Source organism: Staurois parvus, unplaced genomic scaffold (genome assembly GCF_062004578.1).
Source record: "Staurois parvus isolate SC_StPar_1 unplaced genomic scaffold, SC_StPar_1.0 ptg000670l, whole genome shotgun sequence".
NCBI lineage: Eukaryota > Metazoa > Chordata > Amphibia > Anura > Ranidae > Staurois > Staurois parvus.
In genome coordinates this window covers 3784840-3812616 of record NW_028318466.1, presented here as the reverse complement: position 1 = coordinate 3812616, position 27777 = coordinate 3784840, and the positions used below count along the sequence as shown (strand labels likewise).

The 27777-nt window shown below is 38.7% G+C and overlaps 1 protein-coding gene and 1 long non-coding RNA gene across 2 annotated transcripts in view; one reads left to right on the top strand and one right to left on the bottom strand.

Moving 5' to 3' along the window:
- CAPN7 (calpain 7) overlaps window positions 1–27777 on the top strand; it is a 124073-nt gene that overhangs the window by 42137 nt on the left and 54159 nt on the right. Inside the window, exons 4-8 of the mRNA XM_089652073.1 lie at window positions 10550–10617; window positions 16937–17140; window positions 18965–19051; window positions 20666–20792; window positions 27546–27631. Of these exons, the coding sequence (XP_089508199.1) occupies window positions 10550–10617; window positions 16937–17140; window positions 18965–19051; window positions 20666–20792; window positions 27546–27631 (572 nt within the window). The remainder of the gene's footprint in view (window positions 1–10549; window positions 10618–16936; window positions 17141–18964; window positions 19052–20665; window positions 20793–27545; window positions 27632–27777) is intronic.
- LOC149447788 (uncharacterized) overlaps window positions 19823–27777 on the bottom strand; it is a 44977-nt gene continuing 37022 nt past the window's right edge. Inside the window, exon 2 of the long non-coding RNA XR_016305825.1 lies at window positions 19823–20038. This is a non-coding gene — a long non-coding RNA (uncharacterized LOC149447788). The remainder of the gene's footprint in view (window positions 20039–27777) is intronic.

The following is a 27777-nucleotide window of genomic DNA, read 5'->3' as shown; positions in this document are numbered from 1 at the left end:
ATGTCCTGCTGGAAAATGAAGTCAGAATCCTCATAAAGCTCGTCTGCGGAAGCATGAAGTGCTCCAAAATCTCCTGGTAGATGGCTGCGTTGACCCTGGACTTAATGAAGTACAGTGGACCAACACCAACAGATGACATGGCTCCCCAAATCAACACAGGCTGTGGAAACTTCACACTGGACTTCAAGCATCTGGCCTCTCCATTCTTCCTCCATACTCTGGGTCCTTGGTTTCCAAATGAGATGCAAAAGTTGCTGTCATCAGAAAAGAGGACTTTGGACCACTGAGCAACAGACCAGGTCTGTTTTTCTTTAGCCCAGGTAAGATGCTTCGGACATTGTTTGTTGTTCAGGAGCGGCTTGACAAGAAGAATACCACATTTGAAGCCCATGTCCAGGATCTGCCTGTGTGTGGTGGCTCTTGATGCACTGACTCCAGCCTCAGTCCACTCCTTGTGAAAGTCCCCAACACTTTTGAATGGCCTTTTCCTGAAAATCCTCTCCAGGCTGCGGTCATCCCTACTGCTTGTGCACCTTTTTCTTCCACACTTTTCCCTTCCACATAACTTTCTATTAATGTGCTTTGATACAGCACTTGGGAACATCCAACTTCTTTTGCAATTACCTTTTGAGGCTTTCCCTCCTTATGGAGGGTGTCAATGATGGTTTTCTGCACAACTGTCAGGTCAGCAGTCTTTCCCACTATTGTGATTCCTACTGAACCAGACTGAGAGACCATTTAAAGGCTCAGGAACCCTTTGCAGGTGTTATGGCTTAATTAGCTGATTAGAGTGGGACACTTTGAGCCGAGAATATTGCACCTTTTCACAATATTCTAATTTTCTGAGATTGTGGATTTGGGGTTTTCATGAGCTGTAAGCCATAATCATCACAATTATGACAAATCACGACTTGAACTATCTTGCTTTGCATGTAATGAGTCTATCTCATATATTAGTTTCACCTTTTAAGTTGCATTACTGAAATATATGAACTTTTGCACGATATTCTAATTTTTCAAGTTTGACCTGTAGACTTTTTTAGGATTCTAGGAACATTGGCAAATTGAAACATTAGATCCCTGGACCATAAATAGTTCCACAGATTTTTATATAATGTGTATCTGTTATTAGATACAGTATCAAACTGGCACTTTACCTAACAACAACTTACCTTACAGGTGCTCTATGTCCAGGGCTCACAAGGTTGTGCTTTGGCCTATCCCCTTCACCTTATAAACATCCATATCAGTCAGTTAAACCACCCATCACATATTGAGGTGGGGGGAGGACGTGGACCAGAACCTTTCTAGCGCTGGAAAAAATATAACATTTGTTAACAAATATGTTTCAGTTAACTGTATTTTTGAACTCCCACATATAAATACTTCTAGTGTTCAATTGCCTAATCTCTCAAGTCACTTGTAGAGACTACAAGCCATTACAGGCTATGAAATACATTTCCATAGGAAATAAGTGTCACAGAATTCAAGGAAGTATATGTGTTGGATTCTTCACAAAGTAAATTTACAAACTTCAAGATCTTTCAGATTTAATTAATTTAAGTGGTTGTAAAGGCAGATGGTAAAAAAAATCTTCCGCTTATTGCTCCCCTCACAGCCCCCCCCCCCACCCACCCTCTTGATCCAGAGATGGGCATGAGAGCCATGGCTGTCCTGGGATTCCCTCTCCCTATTGATTGGTGAGGGGGCAGAAGAGGAGAGGAACAGTGTATACAGTGAGGGAGCAGTGTATACAGACTGGCTCCCTCACTTGCCAACGCTGTCATTGCCGGCTTTAAATGTAATTCTCATATTGTTTTTCCTTTGTTTTATAGTGCTGAGAAGGAGCTGTCATTTGCCCCGCCGCTAAAGTAAGCAAGGGGGCTGCGTCACCCAGTGACATTACCCGCTGAAGATATAAAAAAGAAGAAAGCGCCTCTAAGTACAGTTTGTGGTACATTTATTGAGGAACACAATAAGAAACACTCACATGATGGAGGAGAAACAAAAGGCTTTGGCATGTATAGTGTAAATGGAGGACATGACAACGTCCTTGAAGTAATAGCTGCAGTCAGCGCTGGGGGAGACTCTGGATGTTCACAAGGAGCTGGCCGGCATGTGTGAGTTCCAAAAGATCGCATCTGGTGTACACCCTGAAGCGCAACGTTGGCGTCAGCGTGATGACATAAGGAAGTCCAGCATGCAATGCAACGCGTTTCGGAGCATGCCCGAGGCCGATAAGAGGCGGGAGGTGTGTGTGTGTATGTATGTATGTATGTATATATATATATATATATATATATATATATATATATATATATATATATGGCAGTTCTGATGACAATTGGCAATGTGAGATAACAAGCATTATTGGTTAAAGGTTCAAGGCTGAGAAAATTCCAATGGGAAACAATGAGGAAAAATTAATGAGGAAAAATAATAATACAAAGGAAAAAAAGAAGTAAAAAAAATAGTAAGGGAAATAGAAATAAAAATAAAATAAAAGATAATAATTAAGAATCTTAGTTAAATGCTCAAGAATAATGAAAAATAAATAATAAAGAAAAATGGAAAATAATAACAAAATATATGAAAAATATAATACTTAAATATGTCTATGTATAGGCAATGTGTATACAATCGTACAATAATACAATAAAAAAATGGTACATGATACATGTATATAAAGAATTAAAAGTAATAAATAAGATGTACGTGTGCATTTGACAATAAAAATGTGCATACGCACTTATACGTGACAGAGTAAATTGCTTCAAACATATACGTTTTTGTAATCATAAAAAAATTGTTAATACCAATAAAATAAGGAATAAATAATTAATTGGAGAAATTAGAGATGTGAAAATCAGTACTAAATATAGCAGATAGCACATGATTAAAAATATCAATATCATAGAATGGTGCTGACATGTAATTCCTCATTGAGTCCAAGTGGGGGTGGCTTGCCATGTTTGTAAAAGGAACAGGCCTTTTCTACCAATGTGGATGGATAACCTTTGTCAGAAAATGTATTAAGTATTTGGCTCTGCATGATATAATCTGCGTCTGAGGTGCAGTTCTGTCTTAAAAGGCAGAACTGTCCCTTGGGAATGTTATATATCCATCTGGGGTGATGGCAGCTGGTATAATGCAGGTATGAATTGCCAGCTACTGATTTAAAATGATTTTGGGTTTGTATAGTATTTTGGAAGTGATATAATTTTAGGTCCAAAAAAGCAAGTGTATTTCCAACCCTGTGGATATACCTGGTGGTTCGGTACCTGGTCCCTCCACATCTGGTTATTTTGAATGCCTCAAACATTTAGAACAGCTTTATACTGAGTCCCATTCAGATGAGTGGGAACTTGCAGAGACATTTTTTATTAACTTGACTCAAAATCCAAACATTTCTATACCCATTACTCACACTATCTTAAGACCTAAATCTGTTTTTTTTATCCATCACATTCCAAAGGGCCCTATATAAAAAGCTTTGAGAACTCACCAAATTATGTCAATCACCATCTGGTACTAAACGTCCATCCTCTAATTTAAATTCTAATGCGATTCTAATGAGAACAGATAATTCTAACCGTGATTAAACCAGCCGATTATCTACTTGAAGCCTTCAGCTTATTACCAGATACACAGACGTATCGTAAATTACCCAAAGATCCATTACCAGAATTTAAACTTGAGGTATCAAAATTGGTAACCATGGGCCCTACAAGACTGTATTATAGAGAAACAGGAAGCCTCTTTTTTTGCTCAGAGATTTTAATAGTACCCCATATTTTTATTTCTTGCCTAAAATTCACAAAAATCAGACCAACCCTCCGGGTAGACCCATTGTGACAGTGATATTATTACCAGCGGATTCTCACAATACATAGACATCTTTTTACAACCCCTTACTCAAGCTCAGCAATCCTATATCAGAGACGGCACACATCTGTTAGAACTTTTGGCTCCTTACACCTGGGAGACCAATTATTGTTGGGTATCCCTGGATGTAAACTCACTCTATACGTCCATACCAAATGACGTAGGCCTTATGGCCATACAACACTACTTGTCCATGGATTCTTCTTTTAATCCCAAACAAGCTTCCTTTATCATGGGTGCTATGGGTTTTTTTTGCCTCAAACACAATTATTTCACTTTTAACAATGAGTTTTATCTCCAAATCCAGGGCACCGCGATGGGCACTAATTTCGCCCCTTCCTATGCTAACTTAACCATGAGTTTCTGGAAGGATAATTTTACCTGGCGCAATAACCCTTTCGCAACACATATTGTTTTTTATGGCCGCTATATAGACTACATTCTGATCGTCTAGGATGGCACTTACACAAGTAGACGAGTTTGTAGTCCTATGTAACACCAATCCCTTAGGTTTATTTTTACTTCAGTGTATCATAAAGAGTTAAATACATAAGAATACATTTTCTGACAAAGCTTATTCATCCACATTGGTAGAAAAGGTCTGATCCTTTTACCAACATGGCAGGCCACCCCCACTTCGGAATAACGAAACTAATAACTCTGTCCGATTTATTACTAGATTTCATAAACCATACCGCAAAATGGAGGGCATTATTCACAAACATTGGTCTGTCCTACTCCAAGACCCCCATTTACAGAACATCATTGATCCAAAACCTAGATTCACTTACAGTAAAGCCCCTAGTTTGAAAAATTAGCTCCTAGTAAATATATTCCTTCTTCTTCTGTTAATAATTCACTCTGTTTACTACCAATAAAAGGCATGTATCAATATAAAAAGGCATTGTGTAAGACATGCAAATTTGTAGAGCACGGCCAACAAAGTTTCACAACCAAGGGCAAAACCTATGCTTTATATGAGTTTTACAACTGCTCCACTGACTACGTAGTCTATTGCTTGACTTGTCCTTGTGGCCTACTCTACATAGGCCGAACCATCAGACCATTATGTGTCAGATTTGGTGAACATCGCCGTCTTATTGAAGACGGTAAAGACAAACACAGCGTCCCTTCCCACTTTCTGGAATTCCACCGAAAATCCACAACAGGCCTAAAAATTTGGATTATAGAAGCCATACATATCTTTCTGAATCTGAGCGCTTCTTAAGGTTGTGTTCTCAAGAGATATGTTGGATTGGTAGACTCAATGAGGAATTAGATGTCAGCACCATTCTATGATATTGATATTTTTGATCATGTGCTATCTGCTATACAGTATCAGTATAAGCCGTTCACAACACTGCCCCTGACTACCTCACCAACCTGATCCCCAAGTACCGCCCTACCCGTACCCTTCGCTCCTCACAGGACCTCCTTCTATCCTGCTCCCTGGTCTCCTCTTCCCATGCACGACTGCAGGACTTCTCCAGGTCCTCCCCCATCCTCTGGAACTCACTGCCCCAATCCATCAGACTGTCGCCTTCCCTCTTCACATTCAGGCGCTCCCTCAAAACCCATCTCTTCAGGGAAGCCTACCCCACCCTCAACGGCCATTCTCCCTCTTTCCTCCCACCCCTCATTCCCCTCAGCCACTTCCTACTGTACCTTTACCCCCTCCCACTTAGATTGTAAGCTCGAAAGAGTAGGGCCCTCTTACCCCTCGTACATTGTTTGTTGTTGTTGTACTGTGCCATGTATTGTCCCCCCCTCTATTGTACTGCGCTGAGCAAACCCTTTGGCGCTATATAAACTCGAAGTAATAATAATAATAATAATAATCTAGTACTGGTTAATACAGCTCTAATTTCTCCAATTAATTATTTTTCCTTTATTTTATTGGTATTAACTATTTTTTCTGATTACAAAAACTTGCATGTTTGAAGCAATTTACTCTGTCACGTATAAGTGCGTATGCGCATTTTTATTGTTAAATTCACATATATATCTTATTTTATTACTTTTAATTCTTTATACACATGTACCATTTTGTATTGTATCATTGTACGATTGTATACACATTGCCTATACATACTGTAGACATATGGAAGTATTATATTTTTCATATATATTTCATTATTATTATTATTTATTTTCCATTATTTTTCTTTATTTTTCATTATTCTTGAGCATTTAACTAAGATTCGTAATTATTATCTTTTATTTTAATTATTTTTATTTCTATTTTTTATATTTTTTCATTTCCCTTACTATTTTTATTTTTATTTTTCGTCTTTATTTTTTCCTTTTTATTATTATTTTTCCTCATTGTTTCTCATTGGAATTTTCTCAGCCTTGTACCTTTAACTCATAATGCTTGTTATCTCACATTGATTGCCAATTGACATCAGGTCTGCCCATATATATATATGATCTGAGGAAGACACGTGGTGATCGTGGTGTATTGCGTAGAGCGTGAGTGCGGTGACGCACTTCCGCTTCCTGTCTGATGCCATCTTGGTACACCCGAATCCCCTAGTACACTCATAGCACATGGGAACTGCTGTATTATACTGGATTGCATGTGAGTGTCCATCTCATTTGGCGTTTTTATAGAGCATTAAAACGTTATTGCACTATGGAGGTCTCTTTTGTTTACTCCTTCATATATACCTGAGTCCGATTGCGTGGAAGGGTTATCTAGAGATACGCTAGCCTTGGAGTGGAATCCTATTGGGACCAGAGGAGCCAGTGGAGCCAGGTTATGAGATTTTTCCTGGTGTGGGATATCTAATGCTCTGTGGCCCTTAGGGATCGATGTCAGGAGGTGAGGAGGCACTCTAGCCACTTAAGGATAGTCACATTAGAGTGTCACCAAGAGCACTTATCAAGTGTGGAATGAAGATTGAAGCACTTTGTGTTGGATTGGGCACATTTGTTATTTGCACATAACTTCATTTCTAGAGGACTGCATTATATTTATTAAAATCTGTTTATATTGTATTTTGAGCACTTGCCACTTTATATTTTGAGTTGTGGATATCACTCAGATTTTCACTGTACCAATCTGGTTGGCCGAATTGGTTGACAGACCAGTTATTGGTTTTTGCACTTCCATTATTGTTTGATTGATTGCAATTTGAGCACGTGTCACTTTGTGTGTGTGTGTGTATATATATATATATAAATATATATATATATATATATATATATATATATACACACACACACATACACATTCATGTCCTCCATTCCAGTTTATGCTTGAGAAGGGAGCACGCTTCTGCCTCTTATCGGCCTCACGCATGCTCCGAAACGCGTCGCATTGCATGCTGGACTTCCCTACATCAGCTCGCTCACGCTGATGTTGCGCTCCAGGGTGTACTCTGGACGCCATTTTTTGGAACTCACATATGTCCTTGTGAACATCCAGAGTCTACCCCAGCGCTGACTACGGCTATTACTTCGAGGACGCTGTCATGTCCTCCATTTTCACTATACATGCCTTTTGTTTCTCCTCCATCATGTGAGTGTTTCTTATTTTGTTCCTCAATAAATGTACCACATACTGTACTTAGAGGCGCTTTCTTCTTTTTTATATCTTTACCCAGAGCCTGCTACAACTGCAAGAGCTCGCCCTAGTGCTATATGTACTTATTTTACATGTCATTTGGACCTTATTATCTACTGTGTTCAGTGCCCACTGTCATTAAGAATTAGAGAATTTGTATGTGCTGATTTTTATGTTTGTTTATTTATTACTCTTTGTTCACATTAATGGTGTGAACCTCCTTCGCTTGGGATGACTCTCAACACAAATAATAATATTACCGAGCAGCTGCTGACATTACATCATATACCAATGATCTTCAGAATTAAATTGTGAACAAATGTAGCGATATTCGTTTGAATTCAAATAAACAAGTGAACAAATAAACCCCCCAACAATAAGTGAATAAATGTGTCCACTAAAGTGAACTCTTGCACATAATTGATAACACACAAATGTGAATGGATAAAAAACTTCTATAGTGATGGTGGAAAAATCAGTCCTTCTGACTGAAAAAATAACTGAAAAATCCGTGCTTCTACAAGTGTATATATAGATATACATATAAAAAAACGTGCATTAACACATATATATATACCTAAACATACCCCATATAGTGAATAAATCGAAATAATGTGCAAATGTGAACTCAAATTAGTGCAACAGCACACAAAGTCTATTTCCGTGCGTATAAAGTCCAATTTAAAATTGATCACACTCAGGTGAACACAACAACTCGTGCTGATATTCGTGTACAAAAGTGGGTTGATAGCTGTACAGAAGATCAATCGACCACTGGCTGAATCAGCCTCTCACCTTAAAGACTCGACCCTTGCGAGTCAAAGCGTTTAATAGAATCCTTCTCACAGATTCTCCAGGTCAGTATCACTCCAAACGACAGCTCCCACTGTATATAGATCTCCCTCTAAGGATCAGCACTTCAATATTGGCTCCTTCTCCAAGCAGGATCAAATGCTGCGCTAACGGCTGATATGGAACATAAAACACAAGCTTCCATTGTGTAATATGTTTATTGCCAAATAGAATAAAAAATAATAAAATTTGCACTTACATCAGCATAATAAAAATCAGGGCTCCAACCACATGCTTTTGGATGTCATATGCATGGGTGTACAAGAATATACAGAGGTGTACCAAGATGGCCACCACGCCGGAAGTGCGTCACTACGTTGGGCCGATGCGTTGCGTCACAGTACCATGTGACTTCCTCGGGGCTTTGTTCACATTACTCGGTGACCCCGTGCCTCTGTTTACTTCAGTGCTGTAATTGAATGACAGCTCCTTCTCTGAGCTATAATGTAAAGGAAAAAAAATGTCAGCAATTACATTTAAAGTTGGCAATGACAGTTCGCTCCAGCAAGTGAGGGAGCCTGTCTATATATACTGCTCCCTCACTTTCTGCCTTTCTTTGCCCACCCCATCTTCAGTACACACAGCCCCCCCCCACAACCACCAAAAAAATGTATAGTTTTACATCTTGACCATAAATAGGTTTTAAGTGTTAGTAAAAGGGTAGAGCACTCTGGGTAAAAGGATGAATCATTCTCAAGAAACGAAGGCAATGTGGCCAGTGATCTGTCAACAATGATAATCTGTGAAATTGGTCATGTAAAGTGTGTAAACAAACAAGCAGGCCTACAGCACAATACAAATCGATATTTAGAAGTTTATTTTTATTTTAATCCCTATTCATTCAGCGTAACACACCCTAAAATATTATGATAGTGCTCTAAATAGTTGCTGCTAAAACACTGTTAGTGACACCACTGTGCAATGTAAGTATCTCTCTTCTTCAGTGCCAACCATGCCATCACCATTAGGTGAAAAACCTGCTCACCTTACTTTATGATCTCATCAATAGGTTATTATATTCTCAACATGTGGACACACTTGTGTACACCCTCCGTGGTCTTCCTCCAGCTCCTCACCCAGCACCGCCACAGTATACACTCCTCCATCTGACTCTCTCATATAATATGTATTATGGAAAACAGAAAAGTAGAACCATAGTGCTTTCTATTTATAAAACTATTTATCAGCACCCGGATTAAAAACACTTACAAAATGTAAGAAACAAGCCAGCATATAATGTATAATTTCGTTACATGGCTCCCCCCCCCCTTTCTCCTGGGTGGTCATACGTTACTTTTGATCCTGACCCCTACACTCTGTACGGTCAGAGCTGCTTTTCTAAAGTAGCAGGACTGCTTTTTCAAGAAACGTTCACACTAGCGTTAAGGAATGCTGCTACTTTGAAAAGTAATTCATGCTTGAGTTGCTTTTCAGAGGCATTTGACAGGTGGTGAGGAGGCGATATGTCGTCTCCTCAATGCCTGTTTTAATGCCTTAAATGCAGCACCACTGTACAGTACACGTAGTTGCAGGGTGGTTGAAGGGAAGCCCCATTTATATGTAATGCCCGCTGAATGCAACAGGGGGTATAATTCCTGCCATAGCTGCAAAGCATCGTGGCTACAGCATGTGTGCAGACTTGGCTGGTAAAGGGAGAGAAGTTGGGGTGTGGTAAAAACATGGCTCAACTGCTTTATTTTACCATCCCCCAACCTCATGTGTGAATGAGCTCTTAAGCTAGGTTCACACTATTGTGGCTATGCAAATGGCATTTGCCTGGGCACAACAACTCATTCATTTAAATGGGCTGCCTTGCCTGCTTTTCATGCAGGAAAATTGTTCCTGCACCATTTTTAAACCGCAGTGGCCAGGAAATCTCATGGTGCTTTGGACCATGCAATTTCCCAGCAGTTCCCATATCTCCAAATGTGCTGAATTTATAGATGCATCGGAGTGAAATTAGGAGTGAACGGGGTACCTGCATTAGTATGAACTTGAACTTAGACTGGGTTGCCTTGAGATTGAATATACTTTCAGAAGGTGCCTTTATTGAAAAAAGGTTGAGACTGGATTATCCCATAGAACCAGATAAAGAAAAAGTGCTTAGAAATGAATAAAACAAACTATAGACAATAAAGGTCACATCATGGCCTGGATGTAATGATTCTTCATTCCTTTTGTCATTTTGACCTTTTAAAGGTTGGACAATCTAGGAAATACTTCTTCAATGTGTTTGTTTTTTAGTCTAATGAAACTACAGATCAAAACCTACAAACAAAGCTGAAGCAGCTGGCTCGGCAAGCACTGGACAGGTGAGTAAAATATTTCCTGTATTATTTAAGTAACATCCATCTTGTTGTGGCAGCTTTTTAACCAAAGAGTGGTTATCTTTAACTAGGTACACTGGTTGCACTCTAATATTTCTTAAAGCGGTTGTAATCGTACATTTCTTTTTCATAAAATATCAAACATGTTATACTCACCTGGTTTTGCAGCCCCAAACCTCCTCTTCTGGGGTTCACCGTCAGTGCTCCAGGCTCCTCCTTTCTGTGTCTGCCCTAATGCTTGCTATGGGGCAGATGAGTGGACTCAATCCCATGCTGTGTGTGTTTATTGACACACACAGTGCAGCTCGACATGGTCTCCTGCTCTCTGTTCACTGGATTTGATTAACCGCAGCAGACGCCAGTAGCTCCCTTCTGCCTCCATGTCCTGTGAGTGCAGCGCAGCACTGGATTGAGATCGGGCTCAGGTAAGTATTTAAGAGGGAACTGGGGGGAGATGACTTTGAAAGATTTTTTGCCCTGAAGTGCTATTAAACCTTAAAGAAAACATGTATTATATTGTAGCTTACCAATTCCTAGACGTGATGGTTGTATTTGTTTCCTTTTTAAGGCCTGCTTTCTTCTATTTTTATCTGGTGATACACCCAGCAGTCTGTTGTTTTTCAAAAGCGCAAGCCCTCCAGCAGAATTTATCAGTTTGCATGGATGAGACAAACCACTTAAAGGTTAAGTTCCACCTTTGCAGCATGTTACATGTTCCACCTTTATTTAGGGTGGAACATGTATCCTGTTCCAGCTCCTGCCTCCTCTACAACCGAACCCCCCTCTTGTGACGGCCTGTTGGGGGATCTTCTCCCTGCACACACTGTCACAATTTAAAAACAGCATGGGCATGCGAATCTCCGCCCACACGACCATGTGATTCATTCACTGAGTTCTATAAATACTGATGGCTTGTAGTTCTCAGTGAACTGCGAGAACACTGGTGAGTGCTCTTGTAGTCCATTGGTTCTTCCTGCAATTCAGTAACTGCCTGTCTGTACAGTGTACTGAGAGTCTGCAGGGTGCTGGCATTGCACCCACAATTGGCTGATCATAGGTTCAATGCTTTTCAGGTTTCACTGTAAAAAAAATAAATGTACTTTTTTACCTGCAAATGTATATTTTATTATTAAAAAGGTGGTTTTTTTTTTGTTTTTTTTTTATAAAAGGTGAACTTATCCTTTAACACTGGCAGGGGTGATTTAAAATGATCAGCTTTTATTCATGTAAAACCTTTCCCTAAATGAAAAAAAAAAACCTGTTTGTTTTAACTGATTATAAAGTATGCTCTGCAGTTTGGCTTCAATTTGTTAGTGTATCTAAATCTCTATTACATTTAACACTACCCTTCCCCTGGACTGACAGTGCTGCTGTCTGCTGTGCTTCCTGTACTCATTCATTCAGAGTTGCCTCTCACTAACACAGGAGGTGTGTTACTTGCCCAATCACCAGTTGAAAACCAAGGGAAAAAGCCAAAGAATAGAAAACTGATGCAGCCACCACATCTAATGATTGGTAAGCTGCAAAAGAATATATTTTTGATTTTGGGTTTAATACCGCTTTAATGCAGAGAATGCATTCAAGTGGAACTTCACTCTCTCAGTCAACATTGACTATTTTTGATCCTTATGCTGCTAGCATCAGTAAATAGATAGAAACGTATATAATATTTACTTGTTTTAAACTTTTTTTTTTTTTACATTATTCAGTTACTTCCTGGTTTCCAGGCCTAGGCAAATGATGTCATACATCCCAGGAGTATTCGGGAGGGGAGGAGGGGTTTTCTAAGGTGAGCTAATGGCAGATGGATTCCAGGAAGTAAATGCTAGATGAATCATCTGCCCTTACTCAAGATGGCCATGACCAGAAATGCTATGGGTTGTTTTTCAAAGTGATTTCTCAGCAATATAAATGGAGACATGGATGAATGTGTTTGCTTTGAATATTAAAAATGAATTAAATAGTGTTTTGGTTTGTGGCGCTCAGATGCAGTGTAGTTCCATTTTAAGGTAAAAAACAGAAAATCCATGGGCACTTTTATTCACCGTGGGCCATGGAGTGGGGATAATGGCTTGTGGTTTAAAGGGGATGTGGTTTAATAACACCTAAGCCTACTTTGCGCTGGGTCAAGAGCTTTTTATAACATGCAGAGTGCAGAGGCCAAAAGTAAGTAAAGCACAGAGTGCCTCCAAAACAAAAACTCCTCTCAATACAAATTCCTCCCTTTCCATTACAAAACCACAAATTTCCCACTAGCTGAATTGTACATGATGATGCTGGTAAGCCCCCACAGTCACCATCTTCTGGCAAGTTCTCTCCCCTCATCTCCAGGGGTAGCACCTATACAGCTGCAGAAAGCATCATGTACTTGCAGGACAGAGAGGAGTCTGTGGCATCATATGGAGCATGTCACCTCTCCATCACTCCCCTTCTTCTCTCTGCACGGGAAACCACTAACACGCTCATGTCCCAGGTTGAAGGTGTACAGTATAGTAATAGTAATGTCACACATTTCCATCTGTGTCTACTATTACTTATTTTACATTTTCATGGGGGGAAGGAAAGGGGGGGGTAGGTTTATTAAGTAACCTACCCCCCCTTTCCTTCCCCCACATGAAAATTCTGTCCATGAGGCAGCTGCTCTACCTGGGTGCCCACCCACCCTGTATGCTAGTGTAGTGTTGACTTACCTGCACTAGGCCCAGATGTTTACTGCAGGTCACCATCACAAAGAAAAGCAAGGAGGCAAATAATTCATATCCTTACCTATCGCAAAAATGTCTACATAAGCCGAACAGGGAGCGATCGAGTAGACCACGTGATATTGGTGTATGACATCATCAAAACCCCAGACACAGCCAGGAGCAGACACACTCCTCCCTTCCCTCCTCCTGCTCCAGGCCAATCACAGAAATGTTGCTGAGACGCATTACGGCCAGGGGCACCATTATTAATGCTGGACACATTATTTTAACCTGGGACAAAATCAGGGACACTTTTCTGCATGGAACAGCCTTCTAAAATCAGGGACTTCCCCTTAAATGGGGCACATCTGGTCACCCTATTGTTATATTTGATCATACTCCCTCATTTATACATCAACCCTCCATGCTCTATTTTACTTATATTTGCTGGTTTGTTTAGAGGCTATATAAATGTCTTGTCTCTGAGAAACTGCACACATAAAGGAACTCGTATAATTTTGTTCATTCAGTCTCATCACATTACAACTGCCCATGCCAGATTTGTCACGTGGGCTTTTATGGGACTTGAAGAAATATTCAATATCAGTCTAATCTAAAACACGTCAGCAAGCACCTTTTTAGAGGCAATGATTTATATTGTCTTTGTTCTTATTCAATATGGAGTCTTTATTAGTACATGTTAATTTTCACAGATTGAACTTGAATTGGTTGCTATTCAATACTGCAGTTAGGAAAAGAAACTTTTGAATAAGAAGGACAGCCTGAATGAGTTTTAATTAAAGATCACATGGTTTGATGTGAGACATTTCTTATCAACTTTTAAACCTTTCTTCAGACATACACTATCACTCTCTGAATGAGGGCTAAAGAGACTCTGTCACCAACTTAGGAAAATGCAGGTATACGCACAGAAAAATCAAGTATTTTTAAATTCTTACAGACTTTTTACTTTCCATAAATTTTTTATTGATTTGTAACGTGCTTTTGCTAGAAAATGTTTAATGTAATAGCTATTTAGAAACACTAACAAATTGAAGCCAAACTCCAGAGCATACTTTTTATTTTGTTAAAACAAACCGTTTTTTTTTTCATTTAGGGAAAGGTTTTACATGAATAAAAGCTGATCATTTTAAATCACCCCTGCCAGTGTTAAAGGATAAGTTCACCTTTTTAAAAATAAAAAATATATTTGTAGGTAAAAAAAAAAGTACATTTATGTTTCTATTTCTTTTTTCTTTTTTTTTAGCCAGTAAACTCCCCAGCATGTTATCTTGTGTATCCATGCACACATAGACTGCACACATAGACTTTAAACAGCTTTTTTGGTAGGGGAGTTTTCTGGCTGGAAAAAAAAGAACAGAACTAGTGGGCTTCTAGAGGAGTTTTTTAGCTGTAGAAGCGCTCTAACGCTGGTAAATGCGGTAAAACACAGCAAACTGACGTTTTTGAGCCAAATTAGCTAAAACGTTGAAAAACTCATGTCTTTAATGCGACTTTATACAGCTAGCACTACCAGCATTTTTAAAACGCCCTGTGTGCTTGAGGCCTAAATATCATGGGGAAGTGTGAACATTGCAGTAAGGTTTTTATTGTTGTTTATATTGCTGTTGGTAAGATTACTTCTCACTCTCTGTCTAGATAGGGAGGATAAATCTCTCCACTTTGGAACACAGACGGAAATAAAATTCTAACAGAAACTCAAATTCTTTCACACTCTATAAGTAGAAAATGAGAATCAAACTTGTGCTTGCACATATCTCCTATTAGTAAAGCTGGCCATAGATAATTGTTTTTTTTGTTCTATTAGCCAGAGGGCTGAACAATGTAGTGGAACCTACCCCCCACCAGGATATTGTTTGCTGACAGCGAAATTCAGCCTGTCCCTGCTGAACTGGCTGAATTTTGATTCTCTATGGCCAGCTTTACTTAATGTACGTCTATGGGATTTTAAGCTACAAAAATGCTGATGGGGAACAGGGTTTATCATCACAAATACTAGATGGATAATTGCCCCCTGGAAGCAGTGGAATGGGTTGAAATGTCGTTAAATGTCTTGGACCCATGAATTGTGTTACTAGTAATTAAAAATTTCATTATGGACCCCATTCTTGACATTCTTATCTGTAACTGAAACTTCTTTTCCTTTAATATGAGAAATGCATAAACAACACCAATCCGAATTATTTAGTTATCATTTGAAATGCACCTAGAGGCCTGTTTTGCTTATCACATGTATGCAGCGTGGATTTGATTTAAATCACGATTTAAATCACTAGTCAGTAAGGCTTGATTTAGATCATAGTTTTCTACATAGACTAATTCTTGCTGGTATAACTTTAATATGCAAGTAGATGAAGATTTTTAGAATAACTTTTCAGATTAGTTTTTTTATCCCCAGTTTAATAGGTTAATCATTCATATTTGGACAACTTTTCTGTTGTACATAGGAAGGAGAAAAATAATCATTACCCTAATAATAACAATTTAAATAGATTTATTCATCTGAAACAATAACATTCCAGCATATGTTATTTGCTTAAACAAACATCCATGTTTGTTAACTAATTCGGCTAAACAAAATTATATATTTTAAGAAACTTAGACTGTCAGCCCCTTCCTCAACACACATAGTTTCACTTTGTTCTTGTGCAGATCTATTCCACTCCAAACAATCAGAAAAATATTGTTTCTATTCACTGAACTTCTTGAAACTTAGCACTGAAGGGGTTGATTCTGTATTCATAGGTTTGTAGAAGTTAGGATGAAGGTCTTTTTCTTAACTCTGTTCATGTTATAACATTTTTGCTGTGAAGAAGAGGCATGTGATCTCCACTGAGTCAAATTCAGTTTTGAGAACTGCAAAAGTAAACCAATCATCTGTGATAATATCTTGTAGGCAGAGAAACTGCCCAATAATCTTACAAAAACCTCTGGAAGAGCATGACATTGTGAATGGATTAATGGAATTTATTTACCAAAAAAATTAAACATATACAGCCTTATTCTACATAAGTAAAAAACTAATCTTTATTTCATGATGGAATAACCTTTGGATGGTAATATATTTTCCTCAAAAAGCATTTTATTCAAAAAAATCCGATTTAAATAAAAAAAATCCGATTTAAATAAACAAAATCAGATTTTTTTGATTTTTTTAAAAAAATCATTGATTTTTATCCACCCTGCATGTATGTGATTTTGCTGAACCTGGGCTGTAAAGTGGCAGACTTATAGGGATTGAGCCATTTTTGTTGTCGTTGGACATCTAACCCTGCCCAATACCTTTTTAATTTGTAGTTTCTTGTTTTGAAATCCTGTTGATCCAATAACAATTACCACTGCTACTTTTATCTTGGACTGTAGCACACCGAAAGAGCCCCTATCCTTTCCAGTTTCACAGCTGTTGACATTACAGAGTAGTTTAACATTACTTACTACACTGTCGGGATCATTATAAACCAGCTGGGTGTGTTGATAACAAATAGTATTTACCTTTCTTTGCTGTATTGTGTTGGCTGATATTTCTTGTCTTTTATTTAAGTGAATGACAATGCATCCTTGGTTTTATTTTCATATGTTTTGTTTATTTTGTGTATTAGGGCAGAATCCTTAAAGGAATCTATGTCCAAGTCTTCTGTTAAAGACAAAATATCTGCCCCCAAGCCAAGCCAGCCAGCAAGACCGTATCTCCCTCTGGGTCCAGACTTCAGTTTAAATGATAAACCATCTGTCAAACCTACCCAGACCCAGAGTAGTGAGCCACCTCGCCAAAGATACACATCAGAGGAAATCGAAGTGCTTAGGTACAATCTCATTGCCTTGTTAACATTATACACAGACGTATGAAGGTGCTTACCACATTGATGAATAATCTTTCCTGTGAACAGACAGAAACAGAAACAACTTCATATATTATTTGGGTGATGACTGAAAAGTTCTTACTGTGTGGTTAGATTTTTTTGGGTGAGATTTGTCTGTAAAAGATTTTTAAACAATGTCTGTCTTTCTTAAACTGGCAACAATCTGATTGTACAGTTGCTTTTTAGATGTATCAACAACTATGTATTAAATGGCTTACTGAAATAATGTATTCAGTTCATATCCAGAATGGTAGGCCCTCTAAATGAGATTGTGACGGCAGAGGTTAATGTATGTGGCCAGTTTGACACAAATGAAGATATGACGTACAATTGTCAATTTGTGTATCCCTCTGTCCAGTTTGTATGGTAACATGAAGTTAGTCCTGTACAGGCAGAATTTCAAAGGAAAATCGTGGATGGTAAGAGTTGTACTTACCATCACTATGACTAGTCCAGCAGTAGGACCCACTGCACTTTTAGTCCTGGCCTGGCTAAGGTTTTAATGCAGAACTCACATGAAAAAAGGATCATTACCCTTTCCTTGGAGAAAGGAAGCCACTAATAGAGGAATGTCCATTCAAAATTTGTCACATTGGTATAACAGGGTATGCCTTTCATTTGCTGTAAAAAAAAATCTCTTATTACAACCCTGGTTCATTTTAGTTTACACCTCCTCTCTCTGAGACATGCAGAAAGACTTCAGAAAGAGCACCGAAATGGCCTTTCTCCATATCTAGAGTATAGAAACTAGCAAGGATCTACAATACAGCTTGTTAAAATCTTTCTAATGTATCCAGAATTAAAATAAGATCTATGTTGGTTTGGATAATACAGATATCTAGATGAATGTTTATCTCATGTTGGGTTTCACACATGAAAGAATTTACATACTAGACAATGCAATCAATACCACAAATGCTACATAATAAATATGAAATAATGTTCTATAGCTACAAAATTCAATTAAAAACATTAAAACCCAGTGCAGGACCCTGTACAAATACTGTATATAATAATAAATTCATGCAATGCCATATATCTCCATATGAATTCTATATTTGCACTAATAATGTATCCAAATAAGGCATGTATGACAAGAACATATGGCAAGATTTCCCATTAGGATGGATACGTTTTTTACAAAGTGGCACAAAAGTCCAATTTTGTAAATACTATTATTGCAGAAATTGCACTGTAGGTACTAAGCCAGTTTTCTAATGTATACCCTTGGGCTGAAGAAGATAGCTTTTTTTTTTCTGTACTAAACTAAGTTTCACTTTAATTTTAGGAAATTTCTGCATCCAATAATGATCACTTCTGAAACTTTCAGGAGCTAAATCAGGCCATAGGTTATAAGATTTTCTTTTCCACCACAGCTGGAAGGAAACAAAAATTGCTCAATTCCCCCCATCAGCACTGCAATCACTCCACCAACGCAATTGTGTTCTACTGGCGATGAGTCTTCCCTGCTGGCAGAACACGATTACTGCTAGCGGCTATAACCGTCTGCAGTAATCACACGTAAAAAATCCAACAGGCTGGTTGTACTAAGGTCCATTGATAAATTGACTTGGGTACAACCAGTTTGCCCATAGATGGATCGAATCTCTGTCTGTCCCTGCTGAACCGAGATTCAATTCACCTATAACCAGCTTAACACATACAGTACATGTCATGAGTACTAGAATCACTTGTATTACTGGTGATTATTAGGCTATTAATATATTCAGTTTCTTTCCACACTGACATTTTTTTTGCTGCTTGCAGAAAGACCTCAAAGATCAACGGCATTGAGTATGTGCCATTTATGAGTGTCGATCTCAAGGAACGCTTTGCCTTTCCCATACCATACTCGTAAGTATATTTTATTTGGTAACAAACGGCCATTAGGATATTGCAAACAGTGAAAAATAACGGTTTGGTTGGATTGACTTTATTCCCCTCCAAGTTGGAACAATTACTGCTCGAACCAAGGCACCAAAAGCTAGTGTCGACATACTACTCGGTCTTACTGCTACTGCGTACTAAAACCAAAAGACTTGCACAGTGGCAGGAGGACCTCCCAGGTCTGTCAGAGGAAGCCTGATCTTTTGTAATATCCTCCAAAGATAAACCAATCAAGCTAAAATATTTTCATATATACTACACACCCTATCAGTTATTTAAAATGGGCAATTTACCTGCTCTGACTTGTCTTAAATGCTTAGTATACTCAATCATATTCATTCATATGACCAGGAACTTCCTACAATATGAATCTTGGTCCGGGATTAACAATGTTTTTACTCAGATGTCCCTAATCACAATAAACCTGTTCCCCTTTTATTCTTCTACATGAAGAAATATAGTGCTTTTATCTGGAAATCCTCTGATCCTTGAACGCTAGATAGTTGGATATGGATTGTCAACCAGATTCTCCAACTCTACAAACTAACATGAGATGTGTGACTGCCCAAGCAAATATGTGAAGCTATGATTTCCCTGACTGGACTCACAAAATACTCTACCTTCGGATTATACTATAATCCAAAATATTATACCTTAATAATTCTCCTCTTCATATCTAAATTAAACATTATTATATATGTATGTAAAAGATATTATTTAGATAAACAAGACAATGCATTGGTTTTAATACTTGGTTTTATTATCTCTTGTGTGGATTATATATCAAGCAATATGATTACTTTTTATAGCTTCCATAGTATGCTGTACCCTCCAGTGATGTTGAAGTACTTGTCAGTTCTCATCTTCTGTATGGAATGTTGACTGATGTCCTCTCTCTGTATAGTCATATTGTACCATTCTCTAACAATTGGTCATCTGTTGTTTGTTTTTTTTCTGGAAAACGAATAAAATATACCTTTAAAAATAGTGAGGGCTCAGTCGCACCATACGTGCATGAAAACCGATGTGCAAATTTCACTTGCTGAGACACCAGTTTACATCAGTTTTCATGCACGCTTCAGTGAGTTTTCTATACCTTGCAGATTCCTGCACAGAAAAAAATCTGCATGTGATACTAGTGTTGGCATGTGAACAGAGCACATAGAGAATAACTGATCTTGTTGTGCCCTTGCTGAACGTGTGCAGAAAAACTGACGTCTCTGCATCATGGTGTGAACAAGCCCTGAATGATGGTGGTACGTTCTGTAAAGATTTGTCACGGCAGCTGTTACTCTGTTTAAGAGCTGCTGCATTGAAAGGTGTCATTTGATGTAATATTGGTTATTTATATGGATTCACCTTGGGAGCTTTGTTGGGAGTTCTACAATCCCCATGTGGCTGGGTGGAGGCCCTGGGGAAGATCTAAAATTCCCGGTTAGGATTGTGACTGGCAATCATCTATTTAATCAAAATGCCTACATAAACATAGATGTATGACTGTTTTTCAAAAAGGTTCAGTTTGATTTTACCATGGCAACTTAACAAGATAGAGAAGAGAACTTTATATATTTTCTTCTTCAGGGACAGGTATGGCAAGTTGGCACTATCCCCCAAACAGAAAGCCATGTTTTCCAGGTGGATGAGACCAGACGAAATAACCAACAACCCCACAATGATCTATACTGTGTCAAGTTTCAGCATTAAGCAGGTAATAGATCATGTTTTCTTATCCTTCAGCATAAACATACCCAGGGGAATTCACAAAGACTGCTGCTAAGCTTTAACAAGATCAATTCTTATATCTACAGTATAAGAGTGGAGTAAATATACGCTTCACATACGTGGTACAGACACTTCTGTGAATCTTTTTGAAACTGACAGAACTGGTGTAACAAGTCAAAAATAAGTATATCTATGAGTTACATAGTCATTTTGTAAAAAATTGGTTTATAATTTATGTCATGAGAGATGAAATTAGTTCTAATAAAAATGATTTGATATAATGGTGAATATCAATATACGGTTTCATAATATGTGTTAGACAATGTCTGAACAGCTCTGTTAATCTGATCTCTGGGTTTGCTTTTCTAATAGCAAGTAGACTCTGCACTTTACTGCACTTTACTTGTGCAGTTGCACTCATTTTCCTCATGGCTTAGTAAATGTGGTAAAGCTTCATTTTGTAAAGAATATCCAATAAGGTGCATAGAAAAAAAACATTTTTGCTTGCACATGATTGGATAATGGAACTCAGCAGAGCTTCACCACATTCACTAAGCTCTGGGGAAAATAACTGAACTTGCAAAGTGCACAGTCTATTAGTAAATCAACCTACTGATAACAAGAGCAGGTGCTAAAAAAAAAAAGAACTAGGTGAATTTGGTTTGTGTGGTTTGAGATGCAAGAAAACAAGTCTCAAGTGATAGTGAATTAGGTGCATGGGTGACATGTAGCTGAATAACTCTAGATTTCTGGAATAAATGTGATTTTCAATTTCCCTACTATCTTTTATCCTGTATCTCTTCTATTGAAACTATATAAGTAATATTATACAGTATATACTCAACAATATGTATTCATTTGTTATCATTTGGTACCAAAGCGCATCACTGCTATAACGCTCACTGAGCAGTGGCTGACATTTTAGTAGACATCATCTACTCTAAATGATTACACTCAGCTTCACCTAATTATGAATAGCAGAAGACACTAAACCTGATGCAGTGCGTTATTTGTAGTTGCCTTCCAAATCACATTGCACAGCATAGGACACTAGTCTGAGCTCTTCTTCCTCCTTAGTGCTCCCGAATAAATGGATTATACAGCACATATTATCACTTAATTCAGTAAGAAACACAGCAAGTCTTCTCACCAAAGCTTGCCCATGCAGCCATAGATTTTTTTAGTTCAGCCAGCCACCTGAACAAAATAAATCTAACATTTCCCTATCCATGTAGATAGTCAGTTCTCCTGCTACCAGCTATTGTATTCTGACAGCCAACTCTTCTGGCTGTCAGAATACCCAAACTTTGACTGCAGTTGATTGTTCACAGTCACTGTTTAGCTTACAGTTTTCTGTTGGCTGCTGTGTTTGTCACCTCTTGAGGCCCAGTGGGTTTGGTGTCAGTGGCTCTGGTCAGGGGTGTATCCACCAGGAGAAAAAAAAAAGGCATTTGCCTAGGGCAGCATTTTTCAGGAGGGCGGCGCCTCCTCCAAGCAGGGACACACAAGGCAGCTGACTGATGATTGGGACCAGGTGAGGGCCGGCACTGCATGGGCTCACTTACTGGCTGGTACACTCTGGGTCAGTGCAGTGCTTGGTGTCAGAGAAGATCTGCTCCTGGGCTGTGCTGGGTGACAGGTGAGCGATCTGCAGCAGCAGAGAGGGGGGCTGGCTGGCTGTAGCTATGACAGTTGCTGGGTGTCAGTGTTGTGTGTACAGAGGGCATGGAAGGAGTATGAGCAGAGAGAGGCAGACACCTCAGCAGGAGACAGCACAGCAAGGAGAAGAAGGAGGAGATAGGAAGAGGAGGATGGGATCTACTACTCCATCAAGTCTAGGGAGATCACAGACAGGGAGGACTACAAGTACTGTACCAGCTGTACCCAGGATCTTGTGTGCTCTGGCTATGGAGTCACAGATCTGTAATTTTACTACACACATATTACATCTACTGCTGTTATATACTATTATAGTGAGCAGATCTATACTACAAGTACCAGCTGCACTGGGATCCTATCTGATCAGCCTAGTCTCTCTCTCTCTTTACCTCTCTCCCTCCCACTTTATATTTCTCTCTCTATTTCTTGCACCAAAGATTTTATTAAGCATGGTGAATGAAACATACAAACCTTGACAAATCGTATGATACAAAGCGACATCAGACAATAGAGGACAGATAAACATCATACAAAAACACAGAGATACAGATATGAGGCCTACGCTGGGGTCTAGATAACACTGTAAAACACAATCACATCCTGAAATATAAAAGCTACATTCAAGAAAGGCATCAAAAAGAAACACAAAGAGAGCCTCACTCTCCTGAAGAAATATTATCCCTGAGAATCATAGATTTTGTTAGATAACAACAACAAATGATAAGCAATTGCTCTAATGTAAACAAACCATGTGAATGAAGAGTGAGCGAAGAAAAAGGGGTTGAGAAGATCCAGAGAGGGCAAGGGTTCAAGAACCCCCAAATCCCCCAATCCCGAAAAGACAGAAAAACAAAAAAGGAGGAAAAGAACAGAGAGAAGAAAGAGACAGGCCAGCAAAGAAAAGAAGTTCGCTTGGGGGGGAGAGTCGGGAGACACGATTCCCACAAAGGGGGATTGACGAGGCAAAACCCAACACTTCATAGATTAGTGTGCTTCGTTGGTAAAATGAGAAACTGGATGGTAGTCCACCTAAGGTTGCCAAACTAAAAGAAACTTATCATGCTTATCCTCCAACACCGCCGTTAATTTTTCATTGATAAAGAAGCCTTGGATCCTGGACCTGACCTCCTCAAATTGTAAAGTGGGGGACTTCCAAGAGCTGGCAATAGTCTGCTTAGTATACATAAAAAAAAAATTGACCAGTGAGTGGGGTCTGCGAGGTAGGCCACGAAATGGCTTAAAAAGTAAAGCTTCAATAGGGTCTTTTTTAAGGTTAATGGACGTAGCTGAATAAATAAGATTGTAAACCCTAGTCCACAAGTGGCGGGCCACTGGACAGGTCCACCAAATGTGGAGCATTGTACACTCTAGAGAGCAGCCCTGAAAACACAGAGAGTCATAATCTGGTATAAATTTAGCTAAACAAGGTGGGGTAAAATACCATCTCGAAATTACTTTATAGGAGTTCTCCAATGTTGGTATGTTTCTCTCTCTATTTCTATCTCTCTTGATCTCTCTTTCTCTCCCTCTTTATCTCGCTCATTCTATCTCTTTCGCTTGATTTCTTTCTCTCCCTTTTTATCTCTCTCCCTCTTTTTCTCTCTTTATATCTCTTTCCCTCTCTCTCTCTCTCTCTCTCTCTATATATATATATATATATATCTTTCTGTCCCTCCCTCTTTATATCTCTCCTTCTTTCTCTTTATATCTCTCTCCCTATATCTTTCTATATCTCTCTTTCTCCCCCTCCATCTTTATCACTCGCTCTTTATCTCTCTATCTTTCTCTCCCTCTTTATCTTTCTTTCTCTCCCTCTCTCTTTTTATATTTCTTTTTCTCCCTTCCTCTCTCTTTATTTTTTTCTCTCTATTTCTATCTACCTCTTTATCTGTCTCTTGATCTCTCTATCTTTCTCTCCCTCTTTATTTCTCTCACTCTATCTTTCTATTTCTCCCTCTTTATCTCTCTCTTTATCTCTCTCTAGCTCTCTTTCTCTCCCTCCCTCTTTCTTCATCTCTCTCTCTCTCTCTCTCTCTCTCTCTCTCTCTCTCTCCTCTTTATCTCTCTCCCTCTTTATATTTCTCTCCCTCTGTTTTTCTATCTCTCTTGATCTCTTTCTCTGACTCTTTATCTCTCTCTAGCTCTCTTATCTTTCTCCCCCTCTTTATCTATTTCTCTCTTTATATCTCTTTCTCTCCCTTTCTCTTTATCTTTCTCCGTCTTTCTCTCTCTTTATATCTCTCTTCCTCTACCTTTCTATCTCTCTCTTTATCTTTCTCTCTCTCTTTATCTTTCTCTCTCTTTCTTTCTCTATCCTTCTCTCCCTCTTCATCTTTCCTTCTCAATCCCTCTCTTTTTATCTCTCTCTCTCTCTATCTCTCAGAGAATTAGTGTTGCATAGGGCAGCACAAAACCAAAATACACCACTGGCTCTGGTGGTTGACTGAAGCTCAGTAATTGGCAAAGCAGGCAGACATTTTACATGGACATCCCTGCCAGGGCCCTTTTCCTTTTCAATTCCATGTAACTTAATTTTCCAAATCTATTTAGAAGACAATGCTTTTCAATAATACATCTAGGATTAGAACCAGAAACACACTCATTGAAAAAACATAGCAGATGTGCATGTAGCAAAATTAAACAGAATATAATTCAAATATTTGCATTGAACTAAAAAAATTGGTTTATGCTAACAGTACACAGACGTGTTCTCCTAATCAGTGGGACATGCTGACTGATGGCAAAAGCCAGCATGTGGCTGGGATCGTTTGAAAAGCATGATTCTTGTACAAAGTATCTAATAAAGAATTCAGCAATGGCTGTTTGAAATGAATGCTGCTTGTTTTTTTCCTCTGCATTGCAGGTGGCAATGTAGTCATCTGTCTGATTCCAGTGCTCTTTCTTGTGTGCAAACATACACTCCTGGCTGGGTAGTGAGTGGAATTATATCAATTTACAACTAACCCTAACTTCTTTACCATTACACTGACCCTAATGCCTAACCTGTAGCCTCAGTAATGGGGCATCATCACATCATGTGTTTTTAGGAACAGCTGTGGTTACTGCGTGAGGCGAACGGAGTGGTTCCGCTCTTTGTTCGCCCCTCTGATCAGCCAGTGGGATGGAACAGCCCATTAAAGCCAAAAGGTGGCGGGGGGTGGCGTTCCATCCTGCTGCCTGTAAAAGTGATCCATCGGATAGTTAGCCACTAACTTGCTTTTACAATAGAGCCGACCGTTAGCTCTGAAAAAAAAATAAACGGTACCGGGATGATGCTTGCAGCTGCAGGCATCATTCCAGTACAAGCACTTGATGTCCAGCGACATATGGGTATGTCATTGGTCTCAAGAGTTTCTAGCTGCCAGTAAGCACAAACATCAATGATCTTTTTAGCTGTGTGAAAGGGGAGGGAAGAGTGTCCTTCTCCCTCTGGCCATTAATATAAGGAGTTCTTCTCCCATTGGCCAACAATGTAATGGACCACTACAATGACTACCGATATAAGGAGGCACTTTTCCACTGACCACCAATGTAGGTGGCACTACAATTTTGACAGTTGGTATTTCTTTTGTGGCCATATTTATATTGTTCCATTTTATGATTGTTACTATTTTCTTAGAACAAGGGAGTGTTAAAAAAATTGCCCTGGGTGTAAAATATGCTACATACAGTACGTTCTTTAGTCTTTTGTGTATTATCATATTTACACAAATGTGCCAAATGTAATAGTTTCAGCAGGGTTTACCAAGACGTGAAAATTATTTCAAGGCTTCCTTTCTATTAAAGGCCAAGTTCATCGTATTTAGGGTATGACCTGTAACATTTTCACCCCCCCCCCCCCCCCCCGTGACAGCAGGAGAGGATTCCTCTCTCCTGCAGTTGCATTCACATATTAAAAACAGTCCAGCTGTGCAGGGCTGCACCCATACAGCCATATGATTCATTCATTCACAGGAATCTGTGAATGAATAAACTACAAGTCCTATGTGCCACCACATCAGACGGCTTGTAGTTCTCAGTGGCTGATGAGTGCAGAAAGCTCATACACGCAATACGTGCAAAGAAAAGCTGGAGGAAGAGTCTTCAGAAGCCAGACATGCCACTGTTCGCGAGTGCAGTGCTTTGCAGGCTTCTAGGCTTCTGTTAAAGAGAAATAATTAATGCACATTTTCTTTCCTGTAAAAATATGTGCATTAATTTAAAAAAAAATAAAAATATATATAATATTTATATATATATATATATAATAAAAATAATAATTTTAGAAAGGTTGAGATGCTGATTTATAACTTTTGTCTTTCAGTTTAGTACCAATGGGTAACCAGCAGATGGCACTAACAGAATAATGGTTTTCTAACAGTAAATCTGATGACAATTTTTTAGGTCCACCATTTGATCAGAATGCTGTTTTCTAGGGGTGTATTTTTTCATTATCAAATGAAGTTTGGGTGCATCAATGACTGAATCATTAAGGGCATAAAGTAGGACTATAGGCAAAACTTTTTTTGTTCATTTTGGATAAAACGGGAGGGATATAACCCCTTTCAGATTTTTTTTTTCCACTATCTACATCCCATTGTGGAGATTTCCCTTCACTTCCTGTCCTATAGTCAAACAGGAAGTTAGAGGAAATCCCTGCAAATCAAGGGAACATTTCTCCTCTATTACTTTTTTGGAGACAACTCAAAATTTGGGATTTTCTTTTACTTTCACTTTCAATGATAATGGTATACAGGACAAATAGAGAGGGTGAATCTCCGTAATGGGGGCACAGACAGAAATAAAAACCTGACAGGGGTTTTAATTCCTCTCAGCTCTATCCAAAACAAAGAAAAGTTTTGCCTGTAGTTATACTTTAAAGACCTCTGCTAAGCATTGTTTGCATCTATGCTGATAAGTAACTGTAGTGTAAATTTGTAACAAAAATACAGTTGGTTATACGTCCGTATTTCGCATAGATCAGCTTACTTCAAAAATTAGAGTTTTTTTGCATGTGGGATGAATAACTGCTGAAAGAAGCCTCATGATTGTAGATGCGAAAGCTTTTAGTAAGCAATATGTATCTTTTTTTTGTTACTAGACCATAGTGTCAGATTGCTCTTTCGTGGCCTCCCTTGCCATCAGCGCTGCTTATGAAAGACGATATAACAAGAAGCTCATTACAAGGTATGCATTATTGTGTCATGTGGGCTTGAGGCACATAAATACTATTGTTATTGTAGTAAGTAGAACTGCCATGTATAAACATATGAGATATAGGAATCTATTTCTACAAGCCTAAAATCAGTATTTTTCTTTTCTCTAATTGGGGA